Source organism: Pygocentrus nattereri, chromosome 7 (genome assembly GCF_015220715.1).
Source record: "Pygocentrus nattereri isolate fPygNat1 chromosome 7, fPygNat1.pri, whole genome shotgun sequence".
Lineage (NCBI taxonomy): Eukaryota > Metazoa > Chordata > Actinopteri > Characiformes > Serrasalmidae > Pygocentrus > Pygocentrus nattereri.
The window spans coordinates 10975482-10998073 of NC_051217.1; the positions used below are offsets into that span (position 1 = coordinate 10975482).

Genomic DNA, 22592 nt, shown 5'->3' on the forward strand with positions numbered 1-22592 from the left:
ATCGAAGGTCACGGGCATTCAGTGTTGGTTTTCTGCCTTGCTGCTTACTTGCAGAGATTTCTCTAGATTCTCTGAATCTTTTGATATTATGCACTGTAGGTGATGAAATCCCTAAATTCCTTGCAATTTCACGTTGAGATACGTTGTTCTTAAACTTTTGGACTATTTGCTCACGCAGTTGTTCACAAAGTGGTGATCCTTGCTTGTGAACGACTGAGCCTTTCAGGGATGCTCCCTTTATACCCAATCATGACACTCATCTGTTTCCAATTTATCTGTTCACCTGTGGAATGTACTAAACAGGTGTTTTTTGAACATTCCTCAACTTTCCCAGTCTTTTGTTGCCCCTGTCCCAACTTCTTTGGAACGTGTTGCAGGCATCAAATTCAAAATGAGTGAATATTTGCAGACAACAATAAAGTTTATCAGTTTGAACATTAAATATCTTGTCTTTGTAGTGTATTCAGCTGAATATAGGTTGAAAAGGATTTGCAAATTATCGTATTGTGTTTTTATGTTTTACCCAACGTCCCAACTTCATTGGAATTGGGGTTGTATTTTAGATGTGTTTTCTGTTATAAATCATCGCAGATTGTCTAGGTACTTTGTAAGGTTTGGCTTCCCCTACTTGCCTTTTTTGTAAGCCATGCTGGATAAGGGTGTCTACTAAATACAAGCACACATACTCCCCATCAACCCTTACATACACCCTTAAACAAAACAATGAACCTGGATATAAACAGAAGTAGCCAGTGCTGAGAGATGTTTTATGTGCCCATTCATAGCTTCCAAACAAAAAAATATATAGGAAAATGACACAGAATGACTGTTGTGAGCAGGGTGGAGTTACCCAGTATTGAGAAGGTTCTGCGATGGCAGTCTCCAGCCAGCATATAACTACAGTCCCCAGGGAACTCATAAATGACTCCATCAAAGGTGTGTATGTGCTGCCGGCCAAACAGGCTACAGCGAGCGGACTTCACCGCTGACACACAACCTAGAGTAGGGAAAAGAGAATTAAACACACTGCCTCTTGGTGGCTCTCTCCTGTTCTCTTGAAATTACATGTATACTGTAGAATGCAACTTTCAATATTCAATAAGTACATGATGCAGACAAATATAGCACATGTCGAATTATAAAAGCCAGCACACTGGAGTGGCAAACAAAGAGGACTTGCCTGCTAAATGGAGGATGAAAAGCCATGTGACTGCATTCCATCCTCTCAGCTGAAGCCTCTCCATCTGTGAGAAACATGGAGAAGCAGCTTGATTAAACATCACAACATCTTCTTTTAATTAAAGCTATTAAATGTCCCAACAATGATTTAACCTTTCAGAAAAAAATCCCCTTAGACTACACAAAGTCAATCATACAAGATGTGTTTGTTGTCTTAAGTTACTTAATAAAGTGTCTTCTGACATTGTATGGACAAATGGACATACAAACACAGCACATACAAAATTCAAGTTGGCTGATGGTTTTTAGCTAAATAACATGCTTTTACCCATTTTTATCCATTTACATATAACAGATTTACAAACCATGTAAGCTAGCCTGTTTGAAGCCAAATAACAGCTCAATGCAATATGAGGCAAGAGCTGATTTAAGCATGGTGTACAATGCTACTAGTTAGCTACATTAGCCTCAGAGATCCAGTGCAAAACTGAAGAAGCAAACTTCAGACACTAAATATGTCTTCCTGGTCAAGTGCATTTGGGGTAAGTGGACAATTGTTTACATTTTATATATTGCTAAACTATTCCTTATACCTTAATAACTGAAATTAAGTGGTTGTGGATGTGACTTTTTGTTAAATGTCAAATATGTCAAATGTGTTCTATTTGGAGAGCACACTATAGCCCATTATAGATTATCTACAGATTTTCAAATGGTTACCAAACTATCTAGTGCAGTGGTTTTACATGAGTGAGCAGTGGCCGCCCAGTGGGCTGCACTGACTTTTTTTAGAATGTCTATATTCAAACAAATGTTATTTTAAATATGATTAATTACTTGCAAAAATAGAACAACATATTTATGTTGTCTTCATTTATTAGTCATGCAAAATGCTCACTGTTACATTTTCAGTCAAAATACAACTTTTCTTTTTTTTGTTTGTATGGAAAAGCATATCACAAATAAATGGTTACAAACAGGACATTTCATAGTAAAGATCTTGAGGCTGGACCACCTACAATAAAACAGCCACAGGATCTCAGAGTAAGAAAAGCAAGAAAATAAGCATAAACTAAAACAGCAGTGAGTACTGAGCCTTAACTTTCCATTCCTGAGAAGTGAAAGTAGTACAGAGAGTTTCACCACTTCAATCAGCAGCTGGAGCTTTCAGATACAGCTCAGATGTTTGTAACTCAGTTTGAACCGCTTTTGAACATGCAAACACCATTGATGATGAAATAGAGGACAAATTCGCTGTTACCAGCAAAAGTTCACGAATATCAAACAGAGTGGCAATAAAATAGTGTTGCATTTTCCCTATTCGCAGGAATCCCTATATGCAGGAATCGATTATAGATATGAGCTAATTCATTTACAGTTGTCAAAAATACTGTACAGATAAATAATTTTCAGTGTACAAAAGCCTTTAAGTTTTGCACATCCAAGAACAGAAAATAAGTAACTACTGCTCTGTGCTGAATCCAGATGTCTTTTTTTAATGAGGCTTTAAAGCCAAATTAATTTGTCAATTGGAGGCTGAATAATATGCTCCTAAACTTACTGTACAAAATCATTCGTAACTTTCATTTCTCCAACATGTCGTCTAGCACGTTGTAGCTTCCAAACAATATCAGCCAACTCATTAGGTGAGTTAGAAAATGTACAGTATTTTGTTTAGTGTTTGTTTTATAATGTAACGCAACACAATAAACAAAACCAACATGCTACATTATTTATTTTGTTATATTTGCACTTTAAATGATCTGATGGATAAAATCTTGAGGGCTACAGAAGCTTTTGTGGTCGGTTGTGTGGGCTGCAATTTAGATAAGGTTGTGAACCTCTAATCTAGTAAAATCCTTTATGATCTACTGAATCTATCTGAATCAGGTTTAGGATGAGAAATAGGGTTATTAGGGTTAGGACCAGGTTGAATGTTAGTTTTAGGGAAAATTAAGCTGAATTAAATAGATATTTAGTATTGCATCAATTTTGAAATTTCTGCATAATTAAATTATTTAGATGTGAACAGAGTTATTCTGACTATTTCGATTTAAAATGTTCTGTTGTAGGGAAACTTACCAAGTCTGTATTTTTCATGGTGGTGATGATAGTGTCCAGACATCCAAAGAGTGGAATACCTCACTCAATCATAGGACGTTATTACATGAAATGTTATCAAATATATTGTCTGGAAGATTGCTTTATGATAGTTTTGAAAAAAAGATTTAGTCCTTTTTTTCTTTTTATTTTCTTGAATGCAGGGTGTTGTGTGGCAAAATAGTAGCTAAAGATATCTTCTTTTTTTCCCAAATTTAGCACCATTCTACAATAATCAACATTATATATCAAAACTTAAGATGCGTAGGTTCACTAATTGTTTTGAATGGAAAATAAGGTGGCTATAGTTGCAAAAGTAGCAAAAAAAATGGAACTCTTTATAAAAAACACTTTTTTATATTTTTTATAAAAATAAAATGTTATAATTAAATTATAACATTAAAATCATTAGGACTTAATTTAGAAAATTATAAATTAATAAAGTCTTTTTATAAGGAGCAAGAAGTTTGCCTTTTTGCTACTTTGTGTTTCACCCTTTTTGATGGCAGCACTGCTATTTGAGCAGTTTAAGCCCAATGTAGTGTATTCTGTGAAATATACTTTTTGTTGTAGACATTGTGACACCTGGTTCCTATCACCACTGCTGTAAATAAATTGATAGATTTTTCTACAATTGAATATTTGACATCAAAACACTCTCAATGACTTTGTTTGCAGGTCAACTAAATTATGCAGACATTTTTCAAAATTGGCAGAATTTCTTTTAAAGGTAGGTTAAATGTCTGCAAAGCATCTAAAATGAACTACCCAAATGAAGCATCGGTGCCAAATGTAACAAAATGCACATGCACAGTCACATAACATCTCTTGCGCAGAGTAAGACCCTGAAAAGCACCTAAGCAATTCACACACATCACTTGTGTCACTGGACGTACAGCCTAGAATGAACAGACATTAATAATAGTACTTATTTCAACAATGAACAGCACATTTTTAGCAAAATAATAAAAAAAAGATCATTTATAGTACCCATCCCCACACACACACACACACACACACACACACACACACACACATATATATATATATATATATATATATATATATATATATATATATATGCACACTGATACATCAAATACAACATTACAACATTAAGTTGCATAAAATGGCCAATGTATGAAATAGAAAATGTAAGAACAATTGTAAGAAAATACAGCAAATATGACAAAAATGCACACACAGCGCAGATACCTCAAGGACAGAATGCGCCTCTTGTCACCTGCTGGGTTCCTGTCTCTTGTCTTGTAGTTTTGTCCCCAGTTCTCCCCTAGTTTTTCTGTTCCTGTATGTCTCACAACTTTGGCGACATAACCAGAGCCCTGGCATTGAACTTATGCTTTTATAGGAGAGGGAGAATGAGAGAGAGAGAGGGAGCAAGATAGATGTGTGATTTCCTTTTTTGTTCTCATTAAGAGTGAACAATAGGAGGAAGTCTGGGCACAGAAGGAACCAAAGGATTAGTCTGGCAGTGAAGACAGATAAGACAAACCAACATAGCACAGTAATGCCAAGCAAAACATTAAAAACACACACAAACACACTCTCTCTCACGCAGACACACCACATACAGGCCCTGCTTGGAGAACAAAAAACATTACACACATAAGGTTTGTGTTAAATCACATGCAGAGTTCACACATTATTCAGCACATCACTCAGCAGCACACAAAGTGCACAAGCGCTGCAGGCCTACACACTAGCAGTTATAAAATCACAATCATATAATCATAAAATGAAAGCTGTTCACATGGAGCAGCACCTTTTAGACATCTTACTCACTGCCAAGAACCAACAGTGCACATCCTACATGAACTCTCTCACAGCTCCACCCATATATTACCCAAACTATCAGCAAAAAAGCAAGAGGGCTGACATCCTGTGCACATATTTTGGCTTAAACACACCATTATTACATTCTCTTTTCTACAGACATACACTTATATTCACTGGTTACTTTGTGCCTTGTATCTTGTATCTACACTCACTGTCCATTTTATCGAGTCCACGCACCATATACAGTACTGTGTAAAAGTCAGAGACCACAATTCATTTATTTAATTTCCATTCCAAAGTACAACCTCTCTATTTTTCAGGAGATATTTCTGAGTAGATTAGATATAAGATATGCCACTTGCATAAGGAAGGTGAAACTCAAACAAAATAAATGAAAAGACAGCAGTTCTCAAAACTGAAAATGGGATTCCTAACAACTATGCAAGACCTTCTAGACCACTATAACTGGCACCACCAGGTAAACTGTACATAAAACTCCTATTTTTGTGAGACAGGAGAAAATCAAGCTCCACACTTGCTTCAGATCATATTAGTTGTTGAGGCTTCTGTGTAATTCCCTTAAGCACATGTACTTTATTCCCATTTTGATGAGAAATTAAACAAATGAAAGGTTGTCTCTGAGTTTTGCACAGCACACTCTCTACAATTACAGAATGTAGTCCATATTATTCTCTGTATACTTTGTTAGCCCACTTTTACTCTGTTCTTCAATTGCCAGGACCTCCACAGGACCACCACAGAGCAAGTATTATTCTCAGGACTGCAGTGATGCTGCCATGGTGGTGACATTAGTGAATGTTGTGCTGGAACAAGTGAATTAGACAGTTTTTAAACACTGTGTGCACCCGCTGTCCACTTTATTAGACACTAAATTGTTGGTCCACCCTGTAGATGTAAAGTTACAGACGATAGCTCATCTGTTTGCTGCACACTTTGTCTTAATCCTCATCCAGGCCTTCATCAGTGGTCACTTTCTGGCCACATGACACTGTTTGCTGGATTTGGTTGGTTCTCACTGAGTTTAGAAAACACAACAGCACTACTGTGTGTGATTCCTTCACACATACTAACAGCACACACACCCAATAACATGTCACTACCATGTCAGTGCCAGATGATGCAGAGAAATGGTAACCCTACAAACTGTAATTGTAGAACCACAAAGTGTACCTACATTGACCTCATAAACCACGAGTATAGATACCTAATGGGTACCTAATAAAGTGGCCAGTGAGGGTATTTAAAAGCACATAAATATAATGAATCGGATCTTTAAATCTCCTCTAATGTATAATTACATAAATGAATTAACTACAGTAATAGGACTGGAGGAGTCCTTGAAAACCTGTTGAGCTGGAAGACTGAATATTACTTTGTGTTTATATCTTGCATATAGAGCAAACCTGCCTGTGCAGCTAAACATCAGAGAAAACTAATACTTTATTTGAAGGCTACCTTAGCCAAGGACTTCATACCACATGCATAAGTACTGAATCGTCATTTTCCAAAGAAAACGCGTATCTCAATTTTTTTTTCTCCAATCTTTTCTACATCATTTGAACACAGTAGCTGTCCTTTCTATTGTGTGAAAACTCATGAAGATGGACTGATACAAATGCTCCAATGCCCTCTCCTGTTAATGTGACATTTTGGAGATACTTGTTAAGTAATACTTGAGTTCCTATGAAAAGCTCTATATCAATATTCGCAAGACAACATGAGATCTTTATTGAAGCTCATGGCATTCTATTAATATCAGGGCTTAAACTAAAGTAGGAGATATTTGGACCATTTGTAAAATTGTTAAAAAATCATTCCCAAGTAATGGAACTCTTGGTACTATTGCACTGAAGCAGTAATACAGGAATATGACCAAGTTTTGACTGAGCTCTCTTGCTTTCATAATCAGATTCATCTGCTTGTTGTGCTCTTCCAAAGCACAATTATTACAAAATGTTCTCCAGTGCATTGCATGAAATTACACATTTCAACCAGAGAGGTCTCCAAGTCCCCAAATCTAACATAGTGCAGTCTTTTCGAACTTATGTCAGAAAACATACGTTTTTTGACATATTGTGTACTGTAATAACACTTGAAGTGTGGTGTTACTGCATTTTTGTCATATTGAGCACTAACATGACTGAATCTGAATCCATGCTTTAGTTTAAGAGCAATTATCTCAATGCAGTATCCTGTTCTTCATAAAACATCTGAAGTCCTCTTGTGGATATGGACATAAGCTGTTCATTAACACTGAAATGTTGCTTTTTAAATGTTAAAGTCAGGTAGGCAGCAGTGAAAGCTGTTTCAGCACTGCAGATCTTGGTGTGTATTGGTGTGTATATAGTGTAAGGTTTTACATGTTATGTAGTCTTTTACATAGACTATATTGTGTTTAAAGGTGTGCATATTGAATATGTAAATAAAACTGTGTACATATAGAACAGAGGAAACCGACTCTGGTGATGTATCAATCTGGAAGTTTATTTGGAGGTTTTATATTCAGATGAATCCTGGATGTCTTGACTAACTGGATCAGGTGTGGTATACTTAGGTTGGAGCTAAACTCTGCAGGTGTAACTCCAGGATCATTAGGAGCAGGACAGACCACTCCTGATATACACCGTTTGGGCATGTCTGGGAACGTGTGTATGCTCTGTTTGTGTATGTGTGTGTTGACTAATCTGTCTGCGTACACATTGGTGCGTGCGTGCGTATGTGTGTGTGTGTCTGCGTACACGTTGTGCAAATACAGACCTGTGCTGGAAAAAGGCATGACGTCATTGCCAGGAGTGCTCTTAAAACATAAGCTGAACAATGCCAACCTGACCGAAAATATCACCGACTTTACAGCAGAAACATTCTGAAACGGAACAGTCATGCCGTTAGCGTATCGAGAGGGAACGAACGAGGAGGAAGAGTTCGGCTCGGCACGGGAACGTAAAGTAGAAGCGAAGCAGATGTAGCACGCGCGAGGACCGTCATTTATTTCATTATTTATTTTCCCACCCGTATTCCCAAAAACCCGCCTACTGCGTTTTGATTGGCTTGCAGCGTTCCACCTCTCGCGCTACGATTGGCTAAGAGTTCTTAACCTCTCGTCTTAACAGCGCAGGAGTCTCAACTGTTGGCCAATCCCAGTGCACGGGGTGTGGTTTTTCCGGAATACGGGTGGGGAAAAAATACGCCGGACACGGACGGAGCCGTGCGCGCCGTTCTTCCAAATTGTCCAGCCCACGTTAGCTTCGTTTCACGGTTGTCGCGGACTCGGTGAGACAGAGAGAGCGCGAGAAGGAACGGCTGGCGTGATGGCGGCTCTGACCGGAGGAGAGATGTGCGTCAAGTACTTAATGTTCGCCTTCAATTTCATATTCTGGGTGAGTAGCCTACATGTGTTTGTGATGGCTCACAGGACGATGCTCGCGCATAACGGCCCGGAGCGACTGGACAGCAGGAGAGCAGGACAGCAGGCTTTAGTGTGTACATGCGTCTGACACTGCACGAGAGCGTTTGCTGGCTCTTGTGACCAGCTGTGGACGGGACGGCTCTATTACCCTTATCATGGTCGCGCTGGCTGCTGTATAGTTGACATAATTCTCGACCCGGCGGTGGGGGGCGGGGCTTTGGGGGGGGGGCGTCACTGATCTGAACTCAGTTCAGTCTGGGTCCGCATGTGTGTGGCGGGACAGGTCTTGAATTCTGATAGTGTTCTCGTGACGCGCTCGCGCGCCCGCTGACCTCACTCACGACTCCGCGCGCCGCTGCCCCGCTGTGTCTGTGGGGTTGGCGAGGTGTGTCTGTACCCCAGCGAGATTTTCTCCAAGTACCAATCCCAGATTGTGTTTAATCTGAGGGGCTATTTATAGAGTTCGATAATCCCACGCGCAAACTCATTACGGGCTGCGTGTGGGCCTGGGCAAAGAGACGATGGGCGCGTGGACGGAGCAGCTCGCACGAGCGCCTCTTAAATATGTCATCGAGTCAGTGTGCATGATTTACTCTCACTCTTTATGGCACTTCATTTTTAATCCCCATCTCTTATATCATGTTTGCATTATCAAGAAGTCACGATGGAGGGCACTCTTACACACACACACACATTTGCATTCCTGTTTCTGTAGAATTTCCATATCTTCTACATTATAGTGACCAAATAAAATAATGCATATGCTTCAAAAATCCTAAATATCTCAGCAATGTATAAATCCTCCCATGCTGAGAACAACTGACTACTACAAAGAGCTAAAATGAAAGCATAAGAGAGACATTTGTTGAATTAGGTACACACTTAAAAAAGACAGTTCTTCAAGGTTTAGAACCATGAGTTGTATATAACCATTTCAAGTTTATAGTGTTTTTAAATGGTGAAAACGTCCAGACTGACGAGAACTTGTTGTATATGGTCATATACAGCACCTTTTGAATATCGTCCAGTGTAGCACCAAAAAGGGTTCTTCACATCGTGTAGACATCAGTAGGAGAACCTTGTTTGGTGCAATATTCAAAAAGGTTCTGTACAGAGCCATGTGCAACACCAATCTGAAGAACCGTCTACTTTAAATATGTAGAGTGATTCTTAAATGGGTTAATAACTCTGAAACCTCGTTTATTTACATGGTGAACAATGCGTGGTTTGTACCAGTCACGCTGTTTCAGACCTCAACACTGTCAAAATGTCCTAAAGCACTCAGCACTCAGCAACACTTAGCCTAGTTTAGCAGCCCCGTGTCAGAAAAAAAAACTAAACACAGCCACCATACGGGTTACACGTTGCTTTTTAAACGGCCACATTCTCATCTGCGTATTTGTTCGATATTTAGGCTAATCCCCGTCTCCAGAGGGAAGTAAATCACGGCAGCAGTGTTTCAGTAGCCTAGCTGCGGACAGAGAGACGACGAGCTTGTTGAATTAGCGCGAGGTGAGCGAAAGGCAACTTCCTGAATCTTGACTCACCCTTTTCTCTGGAGAGACGAGTGGGACACACGACAAAATATGCCCATATAGTTATTCTACTCTCTAAACGTTTAGTCCACCTATTTTCTACTGAACATTTGGCAAGATAAGGACTTTAGCCTCAGATCAAGCCTGTAGTTTTTTCCACACTGTGAAAACCTTTAACAGTCGAGGAACAGCTTCGTCCTCGTTTATCGCGTTTGTTGTGCGAACCATTTGGGCCAGCTAACAGAATGGGGCTTCCAGGAGGAATAACGTGTGTAAAATACCTGATGTTCATCTTCAACCTTCTCTTCTGGGTATGCGAGCTGTTTCAGTTACTTTACCGTCTCTTTTGACGTATTTTAAGGAACAGAAAGTAAACCAAAGTAGGTAAAGGTGTAACCTGTGTGTGTGTGTATGTGTGTGTGTGTGTGTGTCTATATATAAATATGGGGGGTGGGAATGAGCAGCCGGAGAGACACAGTTTTAGAAAATATGTGCAGAGAGCGAGAGAGAGTGTGTGTGTGTGTGTGTGTTGTGGGCAGCAATGAACCATTGGCATGGAGATTGGTGCTTAGCAGGCCTGATTTTCAAATCAAGGAATTAGGTCAGGCAGGGAGAGAGAGAAACAAAACCTTTTAAAATGAAACTGATTTTCAATGAAGTGTACGTGACACCACTTGCAATGTAAGCTGATATTGCATAATATAATGTCTGATTACAGAATACATATTTGCCTTAAGAATAGTGGGAATCCACAGAGACACCAACAGCTCTTACTGACTGACTACAGATGTGTATTAGACCAGAAGTTCCCAAACTTTTTAAAGACCCATCAAATATTTTATGAAGTGAAATAAGGCACACTTGTCAGAAAGTCCTTAAGCTTTCACTCCACATTTACTCATCATTGTGTGTCATTCCAATCTACAACAGATTCTAGTCTGTGTTATGATCTGTCTTAAGTTAGCTGTGTACTCTGATCACCCATCTTTTCAGCGTAATGATCATTGGGGCGCTTTCTGCGTGTGGCAGGTGTAAAAGTCTAAACTGATAACACAAAAGCTTTTTTGGAAGCAGCCGAGGTTCAGAAACAAAGTGGGTGCTGCTTCTGATCTAAAATGCACATCACTCTACTTTTATGGAAGAAAAACAAAACCACAACTCGTTCTTCTTTTAGGCTGTGGAACTCCTGTCTCTTTGTTGGCTTACATCAAAGCCTATAAATAGAAGACTTGCTTAATAATGTATACAAAAGAAAAGCCCTGTTCCTAGGAGACATTCATATCATGGTCCAACAGTAGTCATGCTCCACACTGTAATGGTAGGAAATTTTATGAAATTACCCCACTGTTTGATGTGATGGTGCTCTGGTTAACTCTTGCACTTATGTATACAATATTTGTACTGTCCACGCTCATTTGGATATGTTGTATATTTGCATGTGTGTCAGTTGGCAGGTACAGGTGTGTTGGCTGTGGGTCTCTGGCTGAGGTTCGATCCCAAGACTAGAAACCTGTTTGAAGGGGAAAGCTCTCCCTATGTGTTCTATACAGGTCAGTGCTTTCTTTTTTTTTTTTTTTTTTTTTTCTTTTTTTTTTTTTTTGCAGTTTTGTGGTTCAACTTTGGCTCATTCATCTTCAAAGTTACAGGGGTCCTTCTGATGGACAAGCAATTTCAAAATCCTCCATAAATTTTCTGTAGGATTCAAATCAGGAGATTGTTTGGGCCATGCAATCTCCTTTGTTAGAAACTGGCACATGAAACCAGGGTTGTTTCTTTATTGAAACTTCCACCCCCCCCCAGATTCAGTTTCATGACCAAGATCAAATTCTAATGCAATAATCTATTCATTGTTTCCTTGAATGACATGTAATACACCAGTTCTGTTTTTTATATCGTGTTGCTCCCACCTCTTTACTTCTGTGGATATAATGTTCTTGATGTCAAATGTGCAAATCTTGTTTCTCCTGACATGATGAGCTGAATTATTGCCAAAGAGTTCTGTTGTTTGGTTTCATCTGACCAGAGTATATTGTTCCAAAAGAGCTCTGATTTGTCTAAATGAATTTTAGACATGCACGTCTGTGCTCCTTTTCAGAAGACGGGTGTTGTGTGGCGTGTAGGAAAAGAGATGGTTGTTCATACAGTTCATTGCTTGCTGTTATTTGTGTAGTTCCAGCTACTTTTAGGTAATTCTACAATCCTTTTTGAGTGAATGCTGGTTTCTCTGTTAACTTCATCATCAGTCTAAGAACGTGTTGTGAAATTTTCCACCAGTCCAGGGTCGATAATCGTGCTTCCATTGGCTTTCCATTTGCATATTATTTAACCAATTGTACTGAAAGCTGACAGAGATGTGTAAAGTCTGCTGTAGTTCTGTGGCTTTTTCAGTTAGAATGTTGAAGACTATGAACACATACATACTTTTTATTTAAGTATGAAGTCAAAGCACTTAAATTTCAAGTGGATATACAGTATACACTGGAAGTACATAGTATGTAAAATAACAGCACCTGAAGTGTCTGAATACTTGTTTCCCCTCACTGGTTTGACACACATTGTTTGTGTTAGGTGTGTATATCCTCATAGCTGCAGGAGCACTGATGATGGTGGTGGGGTTCTTTGGCTGCTGTGGAGCCATTCAGGAGTCGCCATGCATGCTGGGATTGGTAAATATAAATGGCCTTTTATCTTTTACATTTGATATTTCTACCTCCTCTTCTTTTACAGTTTTTTTAGCTTTCTAGATCAGCTTTTCTGCCTGCCTTAACAATTCGCTGAAATTGATTCTCAGCATGTATACGAACCTTTAATTAAACAGTATTGACTACAGAATTGCCTAATGATTGTATGTGTCCTTGTTTTTTTGCTACAGTTCTTCTTCTTCCTGCTGGTTATCTTTGCAGTGGAAGTAGCCGCTGGAATTTGGGGATTTTCCAACCAGAGTAAGGTCAGCATAGTTTTTCTAGCACCCCCACACTCACCCAAAGGCATCAGTACAGCTTTTAAATCCAAGTGACTGTCTTTGCTGCCACAGGTTGTTGATGACATCACTCAGTTCTACAGGCAAACATACAGCAACTATAAAGAGAACAAGCAAGATGCTCTGAAAGAAACCCTTCGTCTGTTCCAGGAGAGGGTGAGCTCCAGGCTCCTTTCTCTATCACTCAATCTTTTGCTGTGTAAAGTTTAAATTGACTTTAATGTACCTTTAGCTGAACTGCTGTGGACCCTCTAACACAGCGGAGGACTTGAAAATTCTTGAAGGCACCTGCCCCAAAAAGGATGGATTGGAAACCCTTATTATCAAGGTAAGCACAATGAAAGGGCAACAATAGTAAAAAGCAGTTCTATTTAATTTACTATTATAGGAAAGACTGATCATTTTAATATTTTTTAAATAATCTTTGTGACTCTTGCTTCTGAATTTTTCTCTTGAAACTTTCAGAGCTGTCCTGATGCTATTGATGAAGTCTTCAATTCGAAACTGCATATTATCGGAGCTGTTGGGATTGGAATTGGCATCATCATGGTAAGACCTTCTACAGACTTGGCATATAATTTGGGGTCATATTCAAAGTCATACTGATAGGAGGATTGTGCTCTTTATACATAAACTATTTAATATTTAGTGTGTTCAGTATGCTTTGCATAGACTATGCAGACTATGTTTTCTGAGCAGCCATAAAATGCAAATTCCACCTTTTTCAGAGGTCTCTCTATTGAACTATGCATTCTAGGGCTGCACAATAAATCTTTATTGTTGTAATAAACACATGATTATGGGTTTTAATGCCAGAACAGACTATATTACCTTACACGTACTGCGCTACAGTAACATAATTTCATTAGTAGACTGTAGCGTTAGAAGCACAGCAAGTACTTTCTTGCACTGAGCTTGAATCTACATGGAGAATGAGTCACTTAACTATTCAGCTAAACCTGTCAATTACAAAACACACACATGCACAGCTCAAAAATGACTTTATCCTGAACCACCAGCATGTAAAAATACTTAATATGTCGACTGTTCTCACATTCAGTGTTGTTTGGCATCCTAAGGAGCTTCTTAAGTACAACCTCATTTCCAAAAAAGTTGGGACGCTGGGCAAAATGTAAATAAAGACAAAGTGCAATGATGTGCAAATCATTTACCAGTGAGTCTGAGTCTTTCAGAAGTAATGATGAGGAAAGTTCACCACTCTGTGAAAGACTGCACAGTCAAATAGTGCAACAACTTAAGAATAACGTTTCTTAATATAAAATAGTAAAGTATGCAAGAGACAAAGCCAAAAACTAGTATTTGCTGGCTGTGGTCTTTGGGTCCTCAGACGACTGCATTAAAACAGTCATGGTTCTGTAGTGGAAGTCACTGCACACTGCACACTACTCAGAAACACTTTTGTTTTTTTTTCCCCCTCCTTTGCTCCAAGTCCTTTGCTTTCTTTACATATTCATTTTTTTTATTGTATTCGTTTATTTTATTTATTATTCTTCTTATTTTTATTATTACTATTAAGTTTGACCTCTTTCTTTAAAAGGAATATTGATTTGGATGGTATTGTCAAAATATGCTTACCATAAGAGGAGCAAAGATTAGAAAAAGAGGTTTATGTATATGTATGTAAATAGGTATTTTTGTGTGTATAGGGACAAAAATATGCGCCTCAATAGGCCCACAATGGAACTGACCTTAGCTGTAATTGTGGTGCTAATTTATAATTGTAATTTGGTATTTTCTTCCATGTTCTTTTCAAAAGACTTTCCCCCAAAAAATAAAATAATAAAAAACAAAGAAACACTTCTGAAAAACACTATCTGTTCATCACTACATCAACAAATGCAACTTAAAATTCTAAAACACAAAGAAGAAACCATATATAAACAGGATCCAGACTTCTTTTTGGAAATCATGGTCACAGTATCCTTTGAGCTAAAGACCACTCAGCTTGTTATCAGTGCACAGTTCAAAGGCCAGTATTCATGATGGTATGGGGTGATGGGCACATTTGTGAAAGCACCATAAATGCTGAATGATATATGGCAACATATACTGCTATCCAGACAAGGTCTTTTTCAGGGAAAGTCTTGCTGTGCTAAACCACAAGCATTCTGCATGTATTACAACAGCATTGAGTCCAGGTGCTAAACCGGCCTGTCTCCAGACCGGTCACCCACTGATAACATTTGCCGCATTATGAAATGGGAAAAAAAACTGTTGAGCCGCTGAAATCCTATGTTTAGCAAGAATGGAAATACATTTCAGTTTCAAAAACTACAGCTGCTGGTCTCCTCAGTTACCAATAGCTTGGTAATAGCTTAGAGTGTTGTAAAAAGAAGAGGTGATGAAACACAGTGGTAAACACTCCCCTGTCACAACTTTTTTGGAATGTGTTGTTGGCATCAAATTCAAAATAGGCATTTATTTTTCAAAAAACAATAAAATTTCTCAAAATATTTTGATATTTGATATGTGGTTCTTGCACTATTTTCCTTTAAATATATGGTTTACATGATATGCATATCATTGCATTCTATTTTTAATTACATTCTGCAATTACAATATATTTTCTTTGTAGGCATGTATTGGAAATAAAAGTATACATATTCATTATTTGTTTATCATCTGACTGCAAACATTAATAAAAAGAGTTGCTCAAGGAGTCCTGCCTATTTTTTAGACTTAAGCACCTTCATAGAATTCACTTATATTTCTTATAAATTCTCCATAATTAGTGCCACTGTGTCCTTGTTCAACCCTACAGTGCACAAAAATGCTTGCAGTTATGATGTAAGAAGCTATTAGTATTCATTATTTTCATTTTACACAAGAGTGAATTGTGCATTTGTAATTTTATAGTTTTTGCTATGTGCTGAAAGGAGAGTTCAGTTAGATTTCAGCACATCAATTCAGGCACTGGATTAATCATTTAATAATTTAACTATTGATTTTCATGTGTCGTTGTGATAGCTTTATCGAACATCACATTTTATGTCCATTTTGTGCAGCCCTAATGCATTGTTTCCTTTGTTAATATTCATGGATATATTTTGATGAAAATGTGGATCATTTACTTTAGAAACCAAAAGCAAGCCAGATTTCTGACTTGGTAGATGAGAGAGCACTTCTAAAAGTGTTTTATTGCATTTTATTTTTATTATGTAAATGGTGCACAATTTTTTTAAGTTGTGTTGTCAGTCTTGGTTCAGTACAACTATCTTTGTGGAGAGGTGTGAATTGTTTCACATTCTGAGGGTTCTCATTCCTCCCCTTTCTCCACTCATTGCTTGCTAGTAGCTCAACACAGACACATTTCACATACTGTGAGCCAGCAGTGTCCAAGTTAATATATTTTTTAGATTTATTTGATTATATTCATTGAAAAAAATATGAGTCAGTTTCCATTCTGCTGGCCCACTGGCCATTAGGGACCCTGTAGCAAGCAGTTAAGAATTTGGAGGTTTGAGTTGTGTTCCCTGAAGGATTTAATGTTTTTTTGTTTTGTTTTGTTTTGTTTTGTTTTGTTATGTTTCGTTTTTTTCCCCCACAGATCTTTGGGATGGTCTTTAGCATGATGCTATGCTGTGCCATTAGGAAGACCCGGGAGATTGTTTAAGGGCCTTTTACCTGGGAAATTACCAGTGTATTCATGTTGCATGATATCTGTCCCAAAGCACTCGCTCTAACCTCATCAGCTAAGGGCCAATTAGATCACACTGACAGTCACTTACTCCAGACAGTGCTGGGGGTTCTTTTGTCTGATTAGTGGGAATTCACTCTTTTTCTCAGTGCAGCTCTATGATTGGTTTAGATCATGTGTAATGAGCCAATGGGTTTAGCTGACTTTGTCAAGCTCATTGGAAAAAGCCTTCAAGTCTAACTTTTTATATTTTTTTATCATTCATGACAGATTTTAAAGATTAATTATTGTTTGCTCTGTGGTAATTACTGTCTTGCTTCTATTGATATAAACTGATATGAAATTTTTAAATGTTATATTTGTTTGTGATTTTTAAATAGGGTTATTTTGTTGTATCACAATCAATGCACATGGCTCAAATAAATGCCAAATACTCTACAAATGGGGTTATTTTCTTGCTACTTACCACCGTAGACAATCATTATGGCCAAAGAAGGAGAAAAGAAGAAAACTTGAGTTTATGTGTATGTGTAAAGCGTATCATCGTTGTCAGAAGAAAACCTGGTATCTCCAAAATGGTAACTTTACAGGAGAAGGAAAAAACATACTTTACTTTTAATGTAAGTCAATGGAACCAGATGTTTTTCCAAGTCATTTTGGATGCTTTCTTTTGGTCCATTCTTTATTAAATTTCCACACAATGTAAAGGGTAATATGTATTTCAAATTATGTCAAAAACTGAAAAATTTCAAAAATGGAGATTCAAGGTTTTCTTCCAACATCAGCGATATGCAGAATGATGATACTCAAATTTATCTTGGTACTTGGTCCACCACAGCTCTCCCTCCCATTTCATTACCTGCATGCATTTATGACTAAAAACATGACTATAAATATAAATGAAAGTAGATGAACTCCAATTTTCTTGAATCCAGACAAAACATACATTTTGCTTGTTGATTCTAAAACCCTGCTTCGGCCAACCCCTGAATTTCCAAGGGATATTGATGTTGTGGCTATCAAACCCTGTAACAGTGTATGCAATTCATGATGAGCATAATGTATTAACGTAATGTTCAATCCTATACTCGATTATTTTAACCCCATATTAGGTCACTCATATACATTATATTTATTATCAGCTCCACCTCATTGCCCAACTTTGACCCATATAAAAACTAGAACACTATGTTTAGATGACATGAGATGTCATCCCTGGTAAGACACTAAATAGACTCGAACTTTTCGGCTGTTATAGGCTCCGTACACACACCAAGCACTCCACACACATCACAACCATACTCCTTCAGCCAGCTAAGGATCATATTCTTGCAAGGCTTCTGAGCATAATCATCTTTAGAAGTTATTTGTGCTGTGGATTGTTCCAAAAATTTTGATCCCCCATGAGCCTTGTGGTGCAAGGCCCCCAAAGGCCCCTGGGAACTGGCCTGGTTGGTAATCCATCCCTGCCATTAACCACAATGACTGCCAATCTCGCATTGGAAAAGGTACAAACTTCTATTTCTCACATTTAAAGCTGTTCATGGCCTTCCAACTTCACTAAGCTCCTGCAGCCCCACCCTATTTCACACTCTTAGGTCCACCAATACTGGTCAACTGGTGGTCCATAACATAAGACTGACATTAAATGGGGCAAAGCATTTGGTGCTGTGGCCCTCAGACTTTAGAATTCCATGTGCAGTGTATGCATTTCTAAAAATAGAAGGATAATAGCTGATGTATAACTCAATTTGTCAAAAACTTTTATTTTTTAATAAAAGTTGGTATGAATCATAACATATATACTGATATTGATATTCCTTGTATTTGTAAAATCAATGTCACAAATGTCACAAAAAAAGAAAAATTATGAAAGTGGTGTTTAAAGTTCAAACTCTCACACTGATCAGCACATCATTCAACAGATTAGTAATGAGAAAGTCGCAGGAAGTGCCGATGGCCGGACCTTTATCAGATATTTCGCATAATCACAACAGTGACTCACATTGTGGATTGAGTGACCACAAACTAACCCTAAATTTCCTTATTTATTCTCTGCCCCTTTATTTCTAGCCCTTCCTGGTTACTCTTACTGTATCTCATAGACTTTGAAATGATATTTTGGGAAACGATATTGGGAAACATTTTCTGGAACGATAAAGGCTGAAATGGTCAATAAAGTGCTGTTCTTTGTGAGAAAACAAAGAGTCTATCCAAATGATTCAGACTGTGCTCCCTCACACAAAGTAATTACACAAAATGGTTACGAACATGCTGCCTGATGCCATTGCTGAAACATTTTTAAGACAGTTTTGATACTATGGTTTATCAAATAGCGATGATGAAGATGATGAAGGACTCTCCGCTGACACCGTCTTACTTCTATATAAAGAGGTTTATTACAAAGAAGACCAGCATCAAATCAGGCACCATGGATTGCCTGAGAGAGGGTTCGCAGCAAACGTGAATCTCCCCGAACAACAGTCACAACCACCCGTTTTATATAGGTTGGTTGTTTTTATGACCTTTGGACAAAGGGCCCCTCAGGTTGTTTTTGTGTCCTTTGGACCAGGGCCCCTAACTTAGACATATCATATGGAACTTCAGATACCACAACACAAAAAATTTAAACATAGGCTGGAGAGGTACATGGAGGGTGTTCTAAGGCAAAATAGTCCCTTACTATCCAGCAAGTGGTACTAACCACTTACTGGATAGTAAATAAAATGGTTCTGTTTGCGTTATTGACATCGCAAACCCTGGTTCCTATCACCACGACTGTAAAGAAAGACTGAGTGTGTAAATTTCTCTACAATGCAACTATTTCCCATCAATCCACTGTGAATGACTTTGTATACATCTTAACTCCTGAATTATGCATCATGTTTACAATGTTGGTGTAATTTTCCTATAACCAGATCAGTAGTCAGATGAAAAGCATCTGTAGGGGTAATGTCAGTGGCTTACAGGTACATTACAGTGAACATAGCACTGACATTCTGTAATTTTGCTTCACAATTCACTTCTTTAATGAAACATACTATGGGGAACAATTAAATTAGTGTGTCTGGAGGGAACTGTAGGCATGCAGCTTGACTTTTGAACAACATTAGCAGCCTGTTACAGGAAGTGTGTGAATCTCCATGCACCTTTCCATTGTGAGTGTGCATTTGTCGCTTTGTCATGGTGATGCACGTTCATCCAAAATGTTTATTTCATCTTTGCACATTTACTTTGCTCAGCCGAAATGTGCAAGACAGAGTGAGGCAGAGGCCATTCAGAGTGGGTCATAACAGTAAGCACTACAGAAAATTCTATGCTCAAAATTAGGTATGCTTGTATGTAAAGTGTCTTGCAAAAGTATTTGACCAACTTAAGTCATCAAATCCCCCTCCCTCCCTCGCAATCCTCCTTCACCTCTCAAACATTAAAAAAATTCTGGATAAAAGACCCCCTTAATTCAGGTACCGCTGCTGAGACTGAATTGCCTGGATTTGGTGTGACCAATAAGCATACTAAGGAAATTAGAGATACAATTATAGGCATGCAGGAAAATATTTTACAAAATAATATCCAAGTAATATCCAAGTGTTCGGGGTGTGCCAGTGAGCACTGGTGAATCAATTCTGATAAAATGGAAGCTGCATCATACCACCCAGGCACTGCTTAGACAAGGCCATCTCTCAAAACTCAGCATCACAGCAAGACTTGTGAGAAAAGCCTTACAGAGGCAATCAATCACTTTAAAGGAGTTACATAGTTTGGTGGCTAAGACTGTATTGAAGCTGCACCTGTCAACAATATTAAAAGTTCTGTATTTAACTTATCTGTATCAAAGGGTGGCTTGAACAAAGAGAATACACATCAATGCATGGAGTTTGAAAGCATCAGACCGATCCAGCTAAAAAGTGGGATACAATTTTGTGGTCAGATCAGGGCTTTTTGGCCAAATTCAGAACACTATGTGTAACGCTAACCTAACACTCTGATGTTCCTCAACAAACACCATCCCAACAGTGAAATCATATTGTGGGGATGCCTTTCCTTAGCAGGGACCTTGTTAAGGGATCTTCTTAAGACTGCAAAAAACAGAGACATGCTGCAAGATAACCTGTTTCAGACTAAGGTTTAGGAGAAAATTTACATTTCAGCTGGACAGTGAGTGGATTTGCATGCACTTAATAATTCAGTAACTGCAGAAAATCTGATGTTGTTAGTAATCTGATCAAGGTGTTTACATGCAGTTGAGTAATCAGATAATGGAGAAATTCTGGGTCTACATGAGTCAGGCAGTAATGAGATTTATGCTTTACAACCAGATAATAAACTTGAAGAAGATGTGATGTAACTGTAATGTAAATTTCATGTCGTGGCATTTAAAAAAAAATATGCCATTTTAGAGCATTCACTGTGTCTCATATGGCTCTCTGTGCCTGTATGTGTGTGTGTGAGAAGTAGAGGGAAAAGGCAGAAGAAAAAGTAGTTCCTTTCCTACACATTTATTTGCTATATTAATTTTCATTTTACAGTTTTGCCATCATTTTAATAATATTGGTTAGTAGTGACTGGCTCTGCTATGTATTTATACAATCCTGAGGCGATGTTCATAGGCTTTTAACCTTCTTTTTTAAACATATTTTTAACCGTAAATGGTTTAGGTCTAATCAGGCTACAATTTTCTCACACACATACACACTTCCTTAGTTTATCTATCTAGTGAGTAGCATAGTGACTCACCAACAAACCCAAACAAATGATAAAAAGCAAAGACATTAGAGAAATTGACGACACAATTAATGCATCAAAGCCTGCATACACACACCCACATTGCATCAAAACACTGTACACACCCATCAAAACATTTCCTATCATTTTCACCAGAACCATGGAAACTTTTAGCAATGTTCAATACAAATATACATTTATATCTTGATGCAAAACCAAACACTAATCAAACAATCGTTTTTCATTTATCTTTTTTCTGCTGACTCTGAACTAAAGATCAGAAATAAGTTCTGGAATTGTATTTCACAAAATATTTTACAGTGAGTTCTATATTCCAAAAATAGCTCAACTAGTTTATATTGACATTACATTGACCCGAAGTTACTGAATAATAAGCCTTAGTATGTAATAATGTGTTGACTGATGCCGGCAACATTGTTTCTGCACAGGTCTGAGAAGGTTTTGACCTGGTAGAGATTTACATACGGGGTGCTGTATGGCCAAAAAAAAAAAACTCCACATTTTTGATTTACCACTATTCTACTATTAACAACATAATCTGTACTCAGAAGGCATGTGTAGCTTCACTGGTCAATGTAGAGATCAAATAAAACTATATGCATTGTGGGCATCAGGGCCCCTGGTTCACCACCAATGTAAATAAATCTAACTCTGTAGGTTTCCTATATGCACCATTTCACATCAGTTCACCCTGAAGGACTGTTTACATCTCAACAACTGAACACAAACTTCAAACAATCAGTGGAATTCCCCTTTAAACGCATAAATACACAGACACATTCCAGATGGCCTCTGGGTTTAGCATGCAACATGTTCAAAGCGCTGTAACAGCCTGTCTCCCTCTAGTGGTGATGCCATTTTCAAGAGGGATGAACATGAATACTTAAGAGAAAAGCTCAGTTTTCCTCAGTGTTACAAGCTGGTGCAGAAGAACGTGTATGCATGTCGTCTCTAGAGTGTCTGGCTGACCTGTTTCATCAGCTTTAAAGGAGTCATATCATGGAAAATAAACGAATGTTGATGTTCATGTAGCATATCGCTGCTTTTGGAAGAAAACCTCATATCTCCATTTTTGTCGATTTTCAGTTTTTGACATAGTTTGAAAATGCCTGTTGCCCTTTACATTGTGTGTACATTTCGCGAAGAATGGACCAAAAGAAATGACCCAAA

The 22592-nt window shown here is 38.1% G+C and overlaps 2 protein-coding genes across 4 annotated transcripts in view; one reads left to right on the forward strand and one right to left on the reverse strand.

The window, feature by feature from the left end:
* Positions 1-4633, reverse strand: part of vwf (von Willebrand factor) — a 43377-nt gene extending 38744 nt beyond the window's left edge. The window contains exons 1-3 of one of the 2 annotated variants that reach the window (XM_017717137.2): positions 4495-4633; positions 1181-1244; positions 851-997 (exon numbers count right to left, since the gene is read on the reverse strand). In XM_017717137.2, coding sequence (XP_017572626.2) covers positions 851-997; positions 1181-1244 — 211 coding nt within the window. In that variant the 5' untranslated portion in view covers positions 4495-4633. Of the gene's footprint in view, positions 1-850; positions 998-1180; positions 1245-4494 lie in introns of those variants that run through there. The other variant, XM_017717212.2, reaches the window with a different exon arrangement.
* Positions 4634-8256: 3623 nt separating this feature from the next.
* On the forward strand, positions 8257-17118 carry cd9a (CD9 molecule a). Of its 2 annotated transcripts, none has more exons than XM_017716936.2 (8): positions 8257-8474; positions 11486-11588; positions 12607-12704; positions 12911-12985; positions 13073-13174; positions 13251-13346; positions 13484-13567; positions 16587-17118. In XM_017716936.2, the coding sequence occupies exons 1-8, from the start codon at positions 8406-8408 to the stop codon at positions 16650-16652; spliced, it is 693 nt and encodes a 230-aa protein (XP_017572425.1). In that variant the 5' UTR covers positions 8257-8405; the 3' UTR covers positions 16653-17118. The 2 variants fall into 2 exon arrangements, with proteins under 2 accessions (XP_017572425.1, XP_017572511.1); XM_017717022.2 differs by lacking the exon at positions 8257-8474 and adding an exon at positions 9745-10349.
* Positions 17119-22592: the final 5474 nt, after the last annotated feature.